This window comes from Nerophis lumbriciformis, linkage group LG38 (genome assembly GCF_033978685.3).
Source record: "Nerophis lumbriciformis linkage group LG38, RoL_Nlum_v2.1, whole genome shotgun sequence".
In the NCBI taxonomy this organism is placed as follows: domain Eukaryota; kingdom Metazoa; phylum Chordata; class Actinopteri; order Syngnathiformes; family Syngnathidae; genus Nerophis; species Nerophis lumbriciformis.
Genome location: NC_084585.2, coordinates 7,296,612 through 7,313,177, shown reverse-complemented (window position 1 = coordinate 7,313,177; position 16,566 = coordinate 7,296,612). Strand labels below are relative to the sequence as shown.

Sequence of the window (16,566 nt, the reverse complement as noted above, 5' to 3'; positions counted from 1 at the left end):
TTTTTTAATCTCACCTTTTCCTATTCTTTCCTTCCACCTCTCTCTCTCTCTCTCTCTCTCTCTCTCTCTCTCTCTCTCTCTCTCTCTCTCTCTCTCTCTCTCTCTCTCTCTCTCTCTCTCTCTCTCTCTCTCTCACACTCCATTCAAATGTCATGTTTTCATTGTGCATTAAAGCGAGGCTGTAAGTGTGTTTCCACCACCATTCCACACAACAACACTTTGGGAGCTATTCAGCCAGAAAATTACACATCATCTGTGCTGCTGGCGGAGGTGATTTTACACACATACACACCTACACACATACACATACACATATTCACACGTACACACATACGCATTCACCTACACACACACACACATACACGTACACACACGGCCCTTGAGCATCAAACAGTTGCTGTGGTAAGAAAAGAAAAAAAATGCAGTGTGCAGCACAATATAAGGATTTGCAGATGTGTTCTTTAGGGATGCATATGGCTGTTAAGTTAGGATTACTATAAGTGTCATGTCAACCTGCACTTTGGTACCGGTACCAAAATGCATTTTGATAAATACAGGGGACCACAAAAAATGGCATTATTGGCTTTATTTGAAACATATGTTTATTATTGCAATTTAGTCCTTGAAAAAATGTTGAACATACTAGACAACTTGTCTTTTAGTAGTAAGTAAACAAACAAAGACTCCTAATTAGTCTATGCAGTAACATATTGTGTCATTTATACACCTATTATTTTGTCTACTTTATGAGGGACAAACTGTAAAAAATGTATTATTAATCTACTTGTTCATTTACTGTTAATATCTGATTATTTTCTGTTTTAACATGTTCTATCTACACTTCTGTTAAAATGTAATAATCACTTATTCTTCTCTTGTTTGATACTTTACATTAGTTTTTGGATGATACCACACATTTAGGTATCGATCCGATACCAAGTAGTTATAGGATTATACTTTGGTCATATTCAAAGTCCTCATGTGTCCAGGGACGTATTTACTGACTTTATAAACATAATATACATTTTTTTTTAAACGAAAAAAGATTTTGTGACAATAAAAAATACTTAGGTCTACTACACTACTGTATTTTAATGTTGTCATTATGCTGGTACTTAATGAATACTTACGTCTACTACACTACTGTATTTAATTTTGTCATTATGGTGGTACTTAATGAATACTTAGGTCTACTACACTACTGTATTTTATAGTTGTCATTATGGTGGTACTAAATAAATACTTAGGCCTACTACACTACTGTATTTTAATGTTGTCATTATGGTGGTACTTAATGAATACTTAGGCCTACTACACTACTGTATTTTAATGTTGTCATTATGGTGGTACTTAATGAATACTTAGGCCTACTACACTACTGTATTTTAATGTTGTCATTATGGTGGTACTTAATGAATACTTAGGTCTACTACACTACTGTCATTATGGTGGTACTTGGAGAGCCAGGTCGTTTCTGAGGTGGTACTTGGTGAAAAAAGTTAGTAAACCACTGAAATTATATTGGATTTGGAAATAAACACAAGAACTGCAAACATTTTTGCACTCAGGGTTTTTTGTCACTGATATTATGCGTATCAAGTCAAGTATAAATCCTGTGCTAGTCCAAGAATGCTTTCTGAAACATGCAAAGGAGGTCATTAGGACTTAAAAAGATACAATGCGTTTGCAGAAGGCTTTCAGGATTCTGGTTCTTAACATTTGTCTTTGCTTGTTTCACAGAGCAGACAACTGGAGAGAAAAGAACAAGAACTGGTTAGCCTGTCCAACTTCTACAAAAATCAGCTTGAGATACTGGAAAATAGGGTAAGGAATGAACTCCCATGCATCTTTTTCATCTATTTTGAGATAGTGGCTTTAACTCCTATAAAAAACTGGTCTGGGTTCATCACCAGTTACAGGACATTTCCTTTCATCCCTCAGGAAAAAGCCTTTGTTCATAAACACTCGAGAGTTTTTGAGCTTTGTTGTAACACCTTCTCAGTCTTTAGATTCTTTAAAGTTATGATTTGTTTTGAAACTCTTCTTTGTGATCTACAAAACCTGTAATATTATGCACAAATGGGGCCAATTATTTTTCATGTTTTTTTATTTTGTACTTGTCTTAATCCTTCTGCATGTGTTTTTCCACTTTTCTCAACTTTTCTTTAAAAGCCTGACCAGGGACGAGTGTTGCAATTTAGCCGGTAGCCAGAAGTCTTATGTACTTTGACATTGGTTACCTATGGGTAGCAATGTTTAATTGTACTGTACCTGTCAAATAAATACACAAAATGTTGAAACACGAACAAGCGCCGCAACCCATACATAATCACAACATAAAAGCACAGAACAGCTCCATTTCAAAAAGAGAGGTAAAACTAAAGTAGTGAACAGAAGGAAAAAATTATAAATAAATACCGTGATAATGTTGAACAAGCAGAAATGCACAAATCCACATTTGTTTACAGTGGAAGTCACTGCTTAGTCAGCATGCATTGAGCAAACTCATCCGAAAGATGGCGCCATAGCACAAATAATAACACACCTTTCCGTTTTTGTTAGGTTCCGCGCATGTCAAAGTAAAGTATTACGATTTAAGGTGCGATGCATGAAAATGCACATTATAATCAGATCATTTTTTTCATTCTAATCCGAATCACGATCAGATTCAATAAATGTTGTCCATCTACACGTGGTCACTGTCTGGAAGATGTGATCGGCGACCGGGTACAGGTGTGTCCCCGGTTGCCGATCAGGCAGCTGATGTGGACGCCTGTGCAGAGAACGAGGAATAGAAACTTACATAATAAAAGCACAGTACAGGAACTAAACTACCACTCAAAGGGATAAAGTAGAGATGTTTTAAATTGTAATATCAGAAATGATCAGTATCGGTTTTTTTTTATTATCGGTATCGGTTTTTAATTTTTTAAATTTTTTTAAATTTTTATTAAATCAACATAAAAAACACAAGATACACTTACAATTAGAGCACAAACCCAAAAAACCTGCCTCCCCCATTCACACTCATTCACACAAAAGGGTTGTTTCTTTCTGTTATTAATATTCTGGTTCCTACATTATATATCAATATATATCAATACAGTCTGCAAAGGATACAGTCCGTAAGTCGTGCTGCTGGTCCACTAATAGTACTAACCTTTAACAGTTAATTTGACTCATTTTCATTAATTACTAGTTTCTATGTATCTGTTTTTATATTGTTTTACTTTATTTTTTATTCAAGAAAATGTTTTGAATTTATTTATCTTATTTTTATTTTTTTATTTTTTTTTAAAGAACCTTATCTTCACCATACCTGGTTGTCCAAATTAGGCATAATAATGTGTTAATTCCACGACTGTATATATCAGTATCGGTTGATATCGGTATCGGTAATTAAAGAGTTGGACAATATCGGAATATCGGATATCGGCAAAAAGCCATTATCGGATATCCCTAGGAAAAAGCCATCAAGAGTCATGAGCGGAGGGAACCATTGTATTCCTTACCTAGAAGTCTGTGTTTCCTATTTAAAAGCATGTTGCTAGTGTTTGTTGGGGCCCCCGAACAGTATATTTTGATTTATTTTAAGTTAAGTTAAAGTACCAATATTTGTCACACACACACTAGTTGTGGCAAAATTATTCTCTGCATTTGACCCATCACTTTTGATCACCCCCTGGGAGGTGAGGGGAGCGCCCGGGAATCATTTTTGGTGATTCAACCCCCAATTCCAACCCTTGATGCTGAGTGCCAAGCAGGGAGGTGATGGCTCCCATTTTTTTATAGTCTTTGGTATGACTCGGCCGGGGTTTGAACTCACAACCTACCCATCTCAGGGTGGACACTTTAACCAGTAGTTTTAATGGTGAATACTGATTTGAGATACAAGTATTTTAATAATAATAATAATAATAATAATAACTGGGATTTATATAGCGCTTTTCTAAGTACCCAAAGTCGCTTTACAAGTAGAACCCATCAATCATTCACACTCGGTGGTGGTAAGCTACTTTCATAGCCACAGCTGCCCTGGGGTAGACTGACGGAAGCGTGGCTGCAATTTGCGCCAACGGCCCCTCCGACCACCACCTATCATTCATCATTCAATTCACCGGTGTGAGTGGCACCGGGGGCAAAGGGTGAAGTGTCCCGCCCAAGGACACAACGGCAGCGATTTTTGGATGGTAAGAGGCGGGGAGCGAACCTGCAACCCTCAGGTTTCTGGCACGGTTGCTCTACCCACTACGCCATGCCGCCCCATTTTGAGTTACGAACTCCGTCACTGGACCAATTGAGCTGATATGTCATTTTGTTAATTCATTGCTGTCATGTCTGTGTAATCATGATTTGTTTTAAGTCATGTTTTGTTTAGTTATTGGACTCTTTAGTTTCTGGCTTTTCACTCCCTTGTCTTGTTTCCATGATTACCCATTAGTTTCACCTGTTCCACGTTTGGACTCATTGTGCACTCTTGTTTGTCACCATAGCAACCCATTAGTTTTCACCTGTCACGTCACGCACCTGTTTCACGTTTTGAGTCACGCACCTGTTTTCGTTAATCATGTCTGTAGTATTTAAGTTCATTGTTTTTCAGTTTGTCTTTCTGGTGACATCCCCACATTTATGCTCGACACATTTCTGACTCTTTTTTCATGTCCATCGTTCACGCTGCTCCTTTTTTGTCCATGCCAAGTAAGTTTTGTTAATTATTGCCACAGTTAGTGTTTTTTGTTGTTCATAGTTTTTGCCTTTGTGCAAGTATTTGGTTTCATAGTTTGTTCTCCGCCATTGTGCGCGCCTTTTGTTTGCTTCTTTTTTTTGTCGTTCTAGTGTTTCAATAAAAAATATACCTTCATTCCCGTCTCGCCCGAGCCAACTTTTCGTTGCCTTCGAGAAAAACTAAACCCCAGGACCAAGTCTTGACAATTGCAGGCTATGCTGTTAGATCATAACTCTATGAAGTGTTAGATCATAACTCTATGAAGTGTTGACATGTGAAACCTAAGGCAGGAAACAAATGCTGCATGCATCGACAAGAGTCTTCGCACCTCAGGAGTATCAAAACCAAATTTAAAGTGACATTATTCACACTCCCTGGAGAGTAAAATGGAACCAAAGCACAAGACACTCTTTACTCTCCTAGAAATGTCAAGCCAACATAGCGATGTCTAAATGTAAATGAACTGAAAGTTTGCTGATAGACCAGCACTCAGGAGAGTCTGCTTGCCAAATCAAATGTACTGTCTTCAAGTCTTTTTAGCAAATGGAAATAAAAGGCATGCTTTGTTGGGTGCTTTTGAAAAAATGATGACGTGTGTCCTTGTTACCTCAACACTGATGCTCCATTCATATTTTGCACCGTGTAAAAGCCAATACAATACAATGTCATAAACGTACATTTGTTAAAAGACTGTGAGGCGCATGATTGCACGCTTTTAATTAGGGATGTCCCGATCCAGGTTTTTGCACTTCCGATCCGATACCGATATTGTTTTTGCATTTCTGATCCGATACTGACCGATACCGATACTGACCGATACTGGCCTATCCGAGCATGTATTAAAGTTTAAAGTTATTTAGCCTACTTAGTTGTCAGAATCATGTTGAAAAGGGTTTTAGTACTCTTGATAACAACTAGCCAGCTGAATTAGGTGAGTTTGAATAATACACAATGGTTGGTAACAAGAAACTGACCTGTTTATTCAAGGATAAACACAAAATAGACAAAATTATACATGACAAACAGAAATAGCATCATTGAACTAGGGCTGGGCGATATGGCCTTTTTTTAATATTGCGATATTTTAAGACCATATTGCGATACACAATATATATCTCGATATTTTGCCTTAGCCTTGAATGAACACTTGATGCATATAATCACAGCAGTATGATGATTCTATGTGTTTTGATTGATTGATTGAGACTTTTATTAGTAGGTTGCACAGTGAAGTACATATTCCGTACAATTGACCACTAAATGGTAACAGCCGAATACGTTTTTCAACTTGTTTAAGTCGGGGTCCACTTAAATTGATTCATGATACAGATATATACTATCAGATATATACTATCATCATAATACAGTCATCACACAAGATAATCACATTGAATTATTTACATTATTTATAATCCAGGGTGTGGAGGGGGGCGCCGGATGTAAGTGTCAAAAAGACAGCCAAAAGAGTTTGATATGAGAATAAATCTAAAGTTAAAATATAGGGTAGAAATGCACCCATTTGCAGGAAATGTAGTCTTGATTTTCAAAATTTTCTTTCAAGGCTTGCATGTCTACATTAAAACATTCTTCTTCATACTGCATTAATATGTGCTACTTTTAAACTTTCATGCAGAGAAGGAAATCACAACTAAAAAAATCACTAATTTTGTCATACGGTGTTGATGTGGAAATTTTTGCCTCGGCATTTTGATGGTGTGGACGTGTGGCACCGAATGGAGATAAGCGTCTCGACAGACGTCACAATATTTGAACAATGATGACGAAAACTGTTTTCTCTGTCGTGTCCGTGTGTCGAAAATTGTTATGCGCTTATTTTTTAATTTGATTTTGTGCGTGGCATAGATTTGCTATGCGCAGAGGACGCTTAAACAGTGCGCAATTGCACAGGCGAGCACCTTTAGAGGGAGCGTTGCTCGCACGGCTGCGCTAGCATCACAGCTAACGTTAGCCATGCTGCTACCTCTCTGCTCGGGGAGGACGTATACGTATGTGACGTATGACGTGACAGTATGTGACGTATGACGTGACAGTATGTGACGTGTGTAAGAAGGTGCACTTGCTGTCTGTGAGAGGGAGACACAGAAAAGAGTGAGAAGAGCCTGTCGTGTAATGCCAGCAGCTAAAAGCAACTGCGTGAGAATTCAGACCTGTGGATGTGTTGAAGGTGTGCTGGAAAATGCGGAACGGAAATTAGGGAGCAGCAGAAAAGTGGAATGTATTATTTAAATCGGTGCGTTGGAAAACACGGACCGGAGTTTTTTTTAAACTGGATCTGGATCGGCATTTTCCCATGCCTTGCCGATACGCAATTTTTGCCAAATATCGGCAGCCGATCCGATCCAAATATCGGATCGGGACATCCCTACTTTTAACCAAAGGAAAGGGAAAAGACGCAGGAGGCTGACGTCCGTGCAAGTGAATACAAAGAGGGAACATTTACAAGAAAGTACAGAAGTGCTGGAAATATTGACGAAAGAAGGAGAGATTCAAATTTTTACAAAAATAATTATTGCTTTTTTGCGTCTTTTCATGTAGTTTTCGCCATTTCCGGCTGTCAAAGTCTACCAACTTGTCGGAATACGTCCTCAGACTTCTTCACTTCTTCGGTGAGATGCATGATTTATGATCTCCAATAAACTTCCAGAGATCATGTGGAAATTGTACACAGGCCTGTGAGCACAGCGCCGCTATAAATAGTTTGTCTGCGTTAGCGCTTGTAATAACAATATCACTAATATTAATATCCAAATAAAATGTTTGGTGTTTAGTGGTGCAAGGACAAATTGCGAAGCAAAATTAAAATTAAATCTAGTGGAAATCGATAGAATATATGAAACTAAATTCTTGGGAATAATAATTGATAATAAATGATGTTGGAAACCGCATATTGAATATATAAAGGGAAAAATATCCAAATCCATTGCTATTCTTTATAAAGTAAAATACATGCTGAATAAGAAATGTCTGCATATGTTATATTATTCTTTTATTTTTCCATATTTAACATATTGTGTTGAAGTTTGGGGACATGTTTATAAAACAAACATAGACCATACTTGCCAACCTTGAGACCTCCGATTTTGGGAGGTGGGGGGTGGGGGGCGTGGTCGGGGGCGTGGTTGGGGGCGTGGTTAAGATATATATATATAAGAAATACTTGACTTTCAGTGAATTCTAGCTATATATATATATATATATATATATATATATATATATATATATATATATATATATATATATATATATATATTATTACATATATATATAAATAAAAGAAATACTTGAATTTCAGTGTTCATTTATTTACACAAATACACACATCTACTCATTGTTGAGTTAAGGGTTGAATTGTCCATCCTTGTTCTATTCTCTGTCACTATTTCAGAACACACACATTATACAAATATACATTAGAAAATCAATAAGAAAACAGGAACTCTAATTTGGGAGTCTGAATTAGGATCAGAAGTTCCTATATAAACATTGCGCACTCACGTCGCCTTTTTGTATTGATTACTGCAGCTGTGCACTGGATTCATTCACAAATACAAACTACAACTCACAAACACTTTAGAGTTAGGCTCCACCATCAGAATGTGTACTTAAACTTATAAAGATCACATGGATATTATTCAGTGAGTTGATTCACCAAAACTAACCTGTTATACAGGAGGAAAAAGCACGCCGGACGTTTCAATTGTTCACAGACTGGTCGCGCTCATCAGAATGACAAGACACTTCCGGTCTGCAGGTGATAGCATTCAATTGGGAAGAAACGCTCTACTGCCCCCTACTGACCAATGTGAATACTGATAAATGTGTAATGACAGCTCAAAAAACGAATTCAAACCACAACATAAAATAAATAAATCAACACAAAAATGTGACACATTATGGGTGGGTCACATATGCATGTACAGTAGATGGCAGTATTGTCCTGTTTAAAAGTGTCACAACATTGCTGTTTACGGCAGACGAACTGCTTTACGGTAGACGAAAACTTGACTGCTGTTGTTGTGTGTTGTTACCGCGCTGGGAGGACGTTAATGAAACTGCCTAACAATAAACCCACATAAGAAACCAAGAACTCGCCCTCGATCATTAGCTGTTTATATTGTGGGAAAGCAGACGTGAGAACAGGCTGTCAACACGTCACTCAAGTCCGCATGGAGCTGGAGGGGGCTTGGCCTCCAGTTCCACCTGATTTTCGGGAGAAAATTAGTTCCGGGAGGTTTTCGGGAGAGGCGCTGAATTTCGGAAGTCTCCCGAAAAATCCGGGAGGGTTGGCAAGTATGACATAGACCCAATAATTAAACTTCAAAAAAGTGTCATTAGAATAATACACAAAGCGTGCTACTATGAACATACCAATCCATTATTTATAAGTTCTAATGTGTTAAAATGTTCAGATATTGTGTTTTTAAAAACAATGGAAATGATGTTTGGAGTAAAGAACAGCCTTCCAGCTTGTATTCTTAGCTTATTTCAATTAAGAGGAGAAAACTCTAATTTACGGGGGATATTGATTTTTGAAATTGGTAAAGCAAGAAGGAATATAAAATACAAATGTATTTCAGTTTTAGGAGTTAAATGGTGGAACAAGCTCAGTGATGAGCTGAAGACATATACTTCTTTGTTAAGGTTTAAGAAAACATTGAAAGGTGAAATAATTGAAAATGATAAAATATAGTAACAATTACTTTCATCCCATTGATTTTTTCTTTTTTTTCTTTTTAACGTTGATATTCCAGGTAAACTTATTTTCAGTGAAGGAATAGGATAGGCAAATATAAGCTTTGGCTTCAGCCTATTCCTTTTTCGGTCATGCTTTTCGTTTTCTTTCCTTTTCTTTTCTTTTTGTGTGTAAATGTGTATGATTGTTATATATGTTTAATCTGTACTCTTTAACTGGTCACACAAAATGGTTAATGGTTGATGGTTGATTATATGACCGAAATAAACTTATTTCATTCATTCATTCATTCAAATAACAAAATATAAATGGAGCATTGTTTGGCGCTTTTTGGACAGTTTTTTTAAATCAGATTTTATGGGTGAAATTAGGGCTGGGCAATACATGGAATATACTCGATATATCGCGGGTTTGCGATATAGAAAATGACTATATTGTGACATTGGAGTATACGTTCTCACACAGTTGCTTTTAGCTGCGGGCTTCTCACTCTTTCTTGTCTCTCCTTCTCACAGAGACATAAAACAAGCGCACCTTCTTACATACGTCACATACTGTCACACGTGCAACGTCATACGGCTTTGCCGAGCAGAGAGGTAGCGACATGGGTAACGTTAGCTGTGGTGCGAGTGGTAATACGAGAGAAAGAAGGTGCGAATCTGGTAACAACTGAAGGCAGAATTAATTCCCAAGAAAAACAGCACTGGGGTCCATCGTCTGGCGGTGGTTTGGCTTCAAGCGGGAAGATGTTGAACAGACAACCGTAATATGTCAAGTATGCGGCAAAAGCGTTGCTACAAAAAGTAGCATTACTGCTAATTTGTAGCATCATTTGAAAAGTCACCCGCTAGAGAATGAAGACATACTTGCCAACCCTCCCGGATTTTCCGGGAGACTCACGAAATTCAGCGCCTCTCCCGAAAACCTCCCGGGACAAATTTTCTCCTGAAAATCTCCCGAAATTCAGGCGGAGCTGGAGGCCATGCCCCCTCCAGCTCCATGCGGACCTGAGTGACGTGTTGACAGCCTGTTCACACGTCCACTTTCCCACAATATAAACAGCTAATGATGGAGGGCGAGTTCTTGGTTTCTTATGTGTGTTTATTGTTAGGCAGTTTCATTGACGTCCTCCCAGCGCGGTAACAACACACAACAACAGCAGTCAAGTTTTCGTCTGCCGTAAAGCAGTTCGTCTGCCGTAAACAGCAATGTTGTGACACTTTTAAACAGGACAATACTGCCATCTACTGTACATGCATATGTGACCCATCCATAATGTGTCACATTTTTGTGTTGATTTATTTATTTCATTTTGTGGTTTGAATTCATTTTTGGTGTTACGGTTGCGTGGCATGGTGATGCCGGAGGTCGTCTTTTCAAGATGCAGAGGGATGTCAGTAAGCGGCTTGCAGGTGAGAATAAATGATTTATTCTGATTGCAGAACAAAATGCTGCGCGGTGCACCACGGCACGGAAAACAAGACGGTAGCCAAAAGATGCTAATATCAAAACTGTAGACTATGAGAGAAACCAAAAGCGTAACTTGTTGCGTAGGAGCAAACAAAACCAACAGACCGAGTGAGGCCAGCGCGTAAACTGAATAGCCCTCTGATTAGTGCCCGGGCAACAGGTGCGCGTCCGGGACACTAACCAGAGGCAGGTGACTATAATCTGCCGTCATGGCAACAGAAACAAACTCAAGAGGTGCTGAAAACACAAATGACTTGAAAACAAAAACAAAAATATGATCCGGGCAGCGGATCATAACATTTGGAGCTGTCGTTCCACATTTATCAGTATTCACATTGGTCAGTAGGGAGCAGTAGGGCGTTTCTTCCCAATTAAATGCTATCACCTGCAGACCGGTAGCGACATGTGTCTTGTCAGTCTGATGAGCGCGACCAGTCTGAACAATTGAAACGTCCTGTGTGTTTTTTCCTCCTGTATAACAGGTTAGTTTTGGTGAATCAACTCACTGAATAATATACATGTGATCTTTATAAGTTTAAGTACACATTCTGATGGTGGAGCCTAACTCTAAAGTGTTTGTGAGTTGTAGTTTGTATTTGTGAATGAATCCAGTGCACAGCTGCAGTAATCAACACAAAAAGGCGACGTGAGTGCGCAATGTTTGTATAGGAACTTCTGATCCTAATTCAGACTCCCAAATTAGAGCTCCCGTATTCTTATTGATTTTATAATGTATATTTGTATAATGTGTGTGTTCTGAAATAGTGACAGAGAATAGAACAAGGATGGACAATTCAACCCTTAACTCAACAATGAGTAGATGAGTGTTATGTGTGTGTATATGTGTAAATAAATGAACACTGAAATTCAGGTATTTCTTTTATTTATATATATATATATATATATATATATATATATATATATATATATATATATATATATAGCTAGAATTCACTGAAAGTCAAGTATTTCTTATATATATATATCTTAACCACGCCCCCCGCCCCACCCCCGACCACGCCCCCCACCCCCACCCCCCACCTCCCGAAATCGGAGGTCTCAAGGTTGGCAAGTATGGCTGTGGTGTGAGTGGTAATACGAGGGAAAGAAAGTGCGAATCTGGTAACAACTGAAGGCAGAATTAATTCCCAAGAAAAACAGCACTGGGGTCCATCGTCTGGCGGTGGTTTGGCTTCAAGCGGGAAGATGTTGAACAGACAACCGTAATATGTCAATTGTGCGGCAAAAGCGTTGCTACAAAAAGTAACATTACGGCTAATTTGTAGCATCATTTGAAAAGTCACCTGCTAGAGAATGAAGAGTGCTTGAAACTCCGCATGTCAACATCTCCGTTCAGTGCCACACCAACAAAATGCCGAAGCAACCATTTCCACATCAACACATTAAAGAAAAAAATAGTCAACAACAGAAGGAGATAACGTCCGCAGGAACCTACCACATAGTGAAGGACATACACTATTTGATTTCCTATTATGCAGCTCATTTTTATTTGAGTTATTGAAATATCTCGTGTGACATCATGCACAAAAGTGCACTTGATTAGTTTTGAACTATTGTAGTGGCGTTCTGCACAAAAAGTGCACTTTAGTGTTGTTTTGATATGTCATCTTAGTGACATCATGCACAAAAGTGCACTAATAGCTTGTTTTAAAATGTCTCTTGACAATCTTGCACTTTCTGTTTTGGAAATGACATGAATGTTTGTGCCACTGCTTAATAACTGTTTAATAAATACACTTTTAGTTGTGATTTCCCTCTCTGCTTGAAAGTTTAAAAGTAGCATATATTAATGCAGTATGAAGAATGTAAACACATAGAATCATCATACTGCTGTGATTATATGCATCAAATGTTCATTCAAGGCTAAGGCAAAATAAATAGAGATATATATGGTGTATCATGACATGGCCTAAAAATATGGAGATATTAATAAAAGGCCATATGGTCCAGCCCTAGGTGAAATATTTATGGACCTCCCATTGACTTTTAATTACTTACAATATTGAATGCATTAAAACAAATCCGTTTTTCATAATGATTGTGAATGATTCCCCAAAAAGTGCAGCAACCGAGAAAGTTACTTTACTGTGCAACATACTTACTTCAATTGTCTTCTGGCCACAATTGATGAACATTAGAATATAAAACTCACGTTCTCTGCTTCAATTTCAGTCTATCTGCTATATTGAATTGTGACCCCACCCCCAATCCCATCTCCCAGCAGGGGGAGAGTGGCCCTTATCGGGTCCCTCCATGGCACCAGCCTCCTCTAGGCCACTGAGGAAAAGTGCTTGACAGATGAGAATGATTGGCAGGAGAGCGAGGATGCTCTATCTTTCCTTTTGCACACCTTACTTCCTGCCGTCTGACCTGCATGCGGATGAGCAAGTGAGAAAAAGGAGGACTGAGAGTGAGAGATAAAAAGGCGATGTGCATTAAACATCTCCTTCTCTTCCCTCAATTTCCATCCAGCACTTCATTCATCCAGATCTTCTTTCAGGCCTTATCTGTCTTTGTCACGCCTTCATTGCTCTTCATTCTTTTTTTCAGCTGAAAATTCATTTCCACCTGTAAGTTGAATTGGGAAGTGCTCTCTAGTCTCAGGGCAAAAGCTGCAAAGACGTCGTCGTCCTGGTCTCGGTACTCAGTACTGTTTGAGTGCTGATGATTGTTTGGATCACACACCATTGGGAGTTGTGTGAGGGGCTTTGGGAGTTTGGGAAGGGTCAGGTTGGGTTTGCGAAGATGAGGGTGTTTTTTGTCTTCTTCCTGGAGTCTTGCCCACTGGTCTGATGTACATATCTTTTCTCAGTAGTGTGTGTTGAACACATTTACATTGTCGGTGTGGGACTACCCATAGACATCTTATAAGTAGACGCAGCATCAACCGCTACTGCCTACTGGCGCTGATGGGACGCGGGGCCGCCATCTTGGAGTGGTGATCCGCTCCACTCAGTGCAATTCATCTGTCAGCGCATTTAATTCATCTTACCTCACTGAATACCACTGATTTCCACGCGTTTTTTTGTAGAGATGTCCGATAATGGCTTTTTTTGCCGATATCCGATATTCTGATATTGTCCAACTCTTCATTACCGATTCCGATATCAACCGATACCGATATATACCATACTTGCCAACCTTGAGACCTCCGATTTCGGGAGATGGGGGGTGGTCGGGGTGGGGCAGGGCCGTGGTTGGGGGCGGGGCTAAGAGGGGAGGAGTATATTTACAGCTAGAATTCACCAAGTCAAGTATTGAATTCTAGCTGTATATATACTTATTTTATTATATATATATATATACAATATATATATATATATATATATATATATATATATATATATATATATATATATATATATATATATATATATATATATATATATATATATATATATATATGTCTTAATAAGGTTATCCAAAAAATAGTGCTCGATACCGTAGTAGAGCGCAATATATGTATGTGTGGGAAAAAAATCACAAGACTATTTCATCTCTACAGGCCTGTTTCATGAGGGGGGGTACCCTCAATCATCAGAAATCTCCTGATGATTGAGGGTACCCCCCCTCATGAAACAGGCCTGTAGAGATGAAATAGTCTTGTGATTTTTTTCCCCACACATATATATATATATATATATATATATATATATATATATATATATATATATATATATATATATATATATATATATATATATATATATATATATATATAAATAAAAGAAATACTTGAATTTCAGTGTTCATTTATTTACACATATACACACACATAACACTCATCTACTCATTGTTGAGTTAAGGGTTGAATTGTCCATCCTTGTTCTATTCTCTGTCACTATTTCAGAACACACACATTATACAAATATACATTAGAAAATCAATAAGAAAATGGGAGCTCTAATTTGGGAGTCTGAATTAGGATCAGAAGTTCCTATACAAACATTTCGCACTCACGTCGCCTTTTTGTGTTGATTACTGCAGCTGTAAACTGGATTCATTCACAAATACAAACTACAACTCACAAACACTTTAGAGTTAGGCTCCACCATCAGAATGTGTACTTAAACTTATAATGATCACATGGATATTATTCAGTGAGTTGATTCACCAAAACTAACCTGTTATACAGGAGGAAAAAGCACACAGGACGTTTCAATTGTTCACAGACTGGCCGCGCTCATCAGAATGACAAGACACTTCCGGTCTGCAGGTGATAGCATTCAATTGGGAAGAAACGCCCTACTGCTCCCTACTGACCAATGTGAATACTGATAAATGTGGAACGACAGCTCCAAAAACGAATTCAAACCACAAAATAAAATAAATAAATCAACACAAAAATGTGACACATTATGGGTGGGTCACATATGCATGTACAGTAGATGGCAGTATTGTCCTGTTTAAAAGTGTGGTCACTATTTTTCTAACCATGCTGAACACCCTTTCGCAGGTACCCAGAAAGGTTTCGAGTACCACCAAAAAAACTGAATCTCTGAAGACAGTATAAAAATCTGTGTTAAAGGTGTACAAATACTGTTTGTATAATAAGCATGTTATTTTTTTTTTACAAATGAGGGTTAAGAGTTCAGTACTAAAAAAAAAAAAGAATGTGGCTTAAGTACAGTTTTTTAATTGAGCTGCTGCATTTTTTGTTTGGGTTGTTTATTTATTTTGAGTAACTTCTATACATTTCTAAAAGGGGAATAATGTAATAGCGTTATCTATGTTTGTCTGTTGCCATCTCCTGGTGAATGTTGGCTATAGCGTACTGGGGTTACTTTTTGGTTGGCCAACGATTTACGTGGTGTTGCGCACCTGACGTCATTCAGGTCCACATGGAGCTGGAGGGGGCGTGGCTTCCAGCTCCGCCTGAATTTCGGGAGATTTTCGGGAGAAAATTTGTCCCGGGACGTTTTCGGGAGAAGCGCTGAATTTCGGGAGTCTCCCGGAAAATCCGGGAGGGTTGGCAAGTATGATATATACAGTCGTGGAATTAACACATTATTATGCCTCATTTTATTGTGATGCCCCGCTGGATGCATTAAACAATGTAACAAGGTTTTCCAAAATAAATCAACTCAAGTTATGGAAAAAAAAACACCAACATGGCACTGCCATATTTATTATTGAAGTCACAAAGTGCATTATTTTTTTTAACATGCCTCAAAACAGCAGCTTGGAATTTGTGACATGCTCTCTCTGAGAGAGCATGAGGAGGTTGAGGTGGGCGGGGTTGGGGTGGGTGGTAGCGGGGGGGTGTATATTTGAGTTAGTGCTGCAAGGGGTTCTGGGTATTTGTTCTGTTGTGTTTATGTTGTGTTGCGGTGCGGATGTTCTCCCGAAATATGTTTGTCATTCTTGTTTGGTGTGGGTTCACAGTGTGGCGCATATTTGTAACAGTGTTAAAGTTGTTTATACGACCACCCTCAGTGTGACCTGTATGGCTGTTGACCAAGTATGCTTGAGATTCACTTGTGTGTGTGAAAAACCGTAGATATTATGTGATTGGGAAGGTTTATTGGCGCTCTGTACTTCTCCCTACGTCCGTGTACACTAGGGATGTCCCGATCCAGGTTTTTGCACTTCCGATCCGATACCGATATTGTTTTTGCACTTCCGAACCGATACC

The 16,566-nt window shown here is 38.4% G+C and overlaps 1 protein-coding gene across 2 annotated transcripts in view; it reads left to right on the top strand.

The window, feature by feature from the left end:
- LOC133578245 (MICOS complex subunit mic25-a-like) overlaps positions 1-16,566 on the top strand; it is a 135,330-nt gene that overhangs the window by 43,991 nt on the left and 74,773 nt on the right. For both annotated transcript variants that reach the window (XM_061932512.1, XM_061932513.2), the window contains one exon: positions 1,741-1,824. In XM_061932512.1, the coding sequence (XP_061788496.1) occupies positions 1,741-1,824 (84 nt within the window). The remainder of the gene's footprint in view (positions 1-1,740; positions 1,825-16,566) is intronic.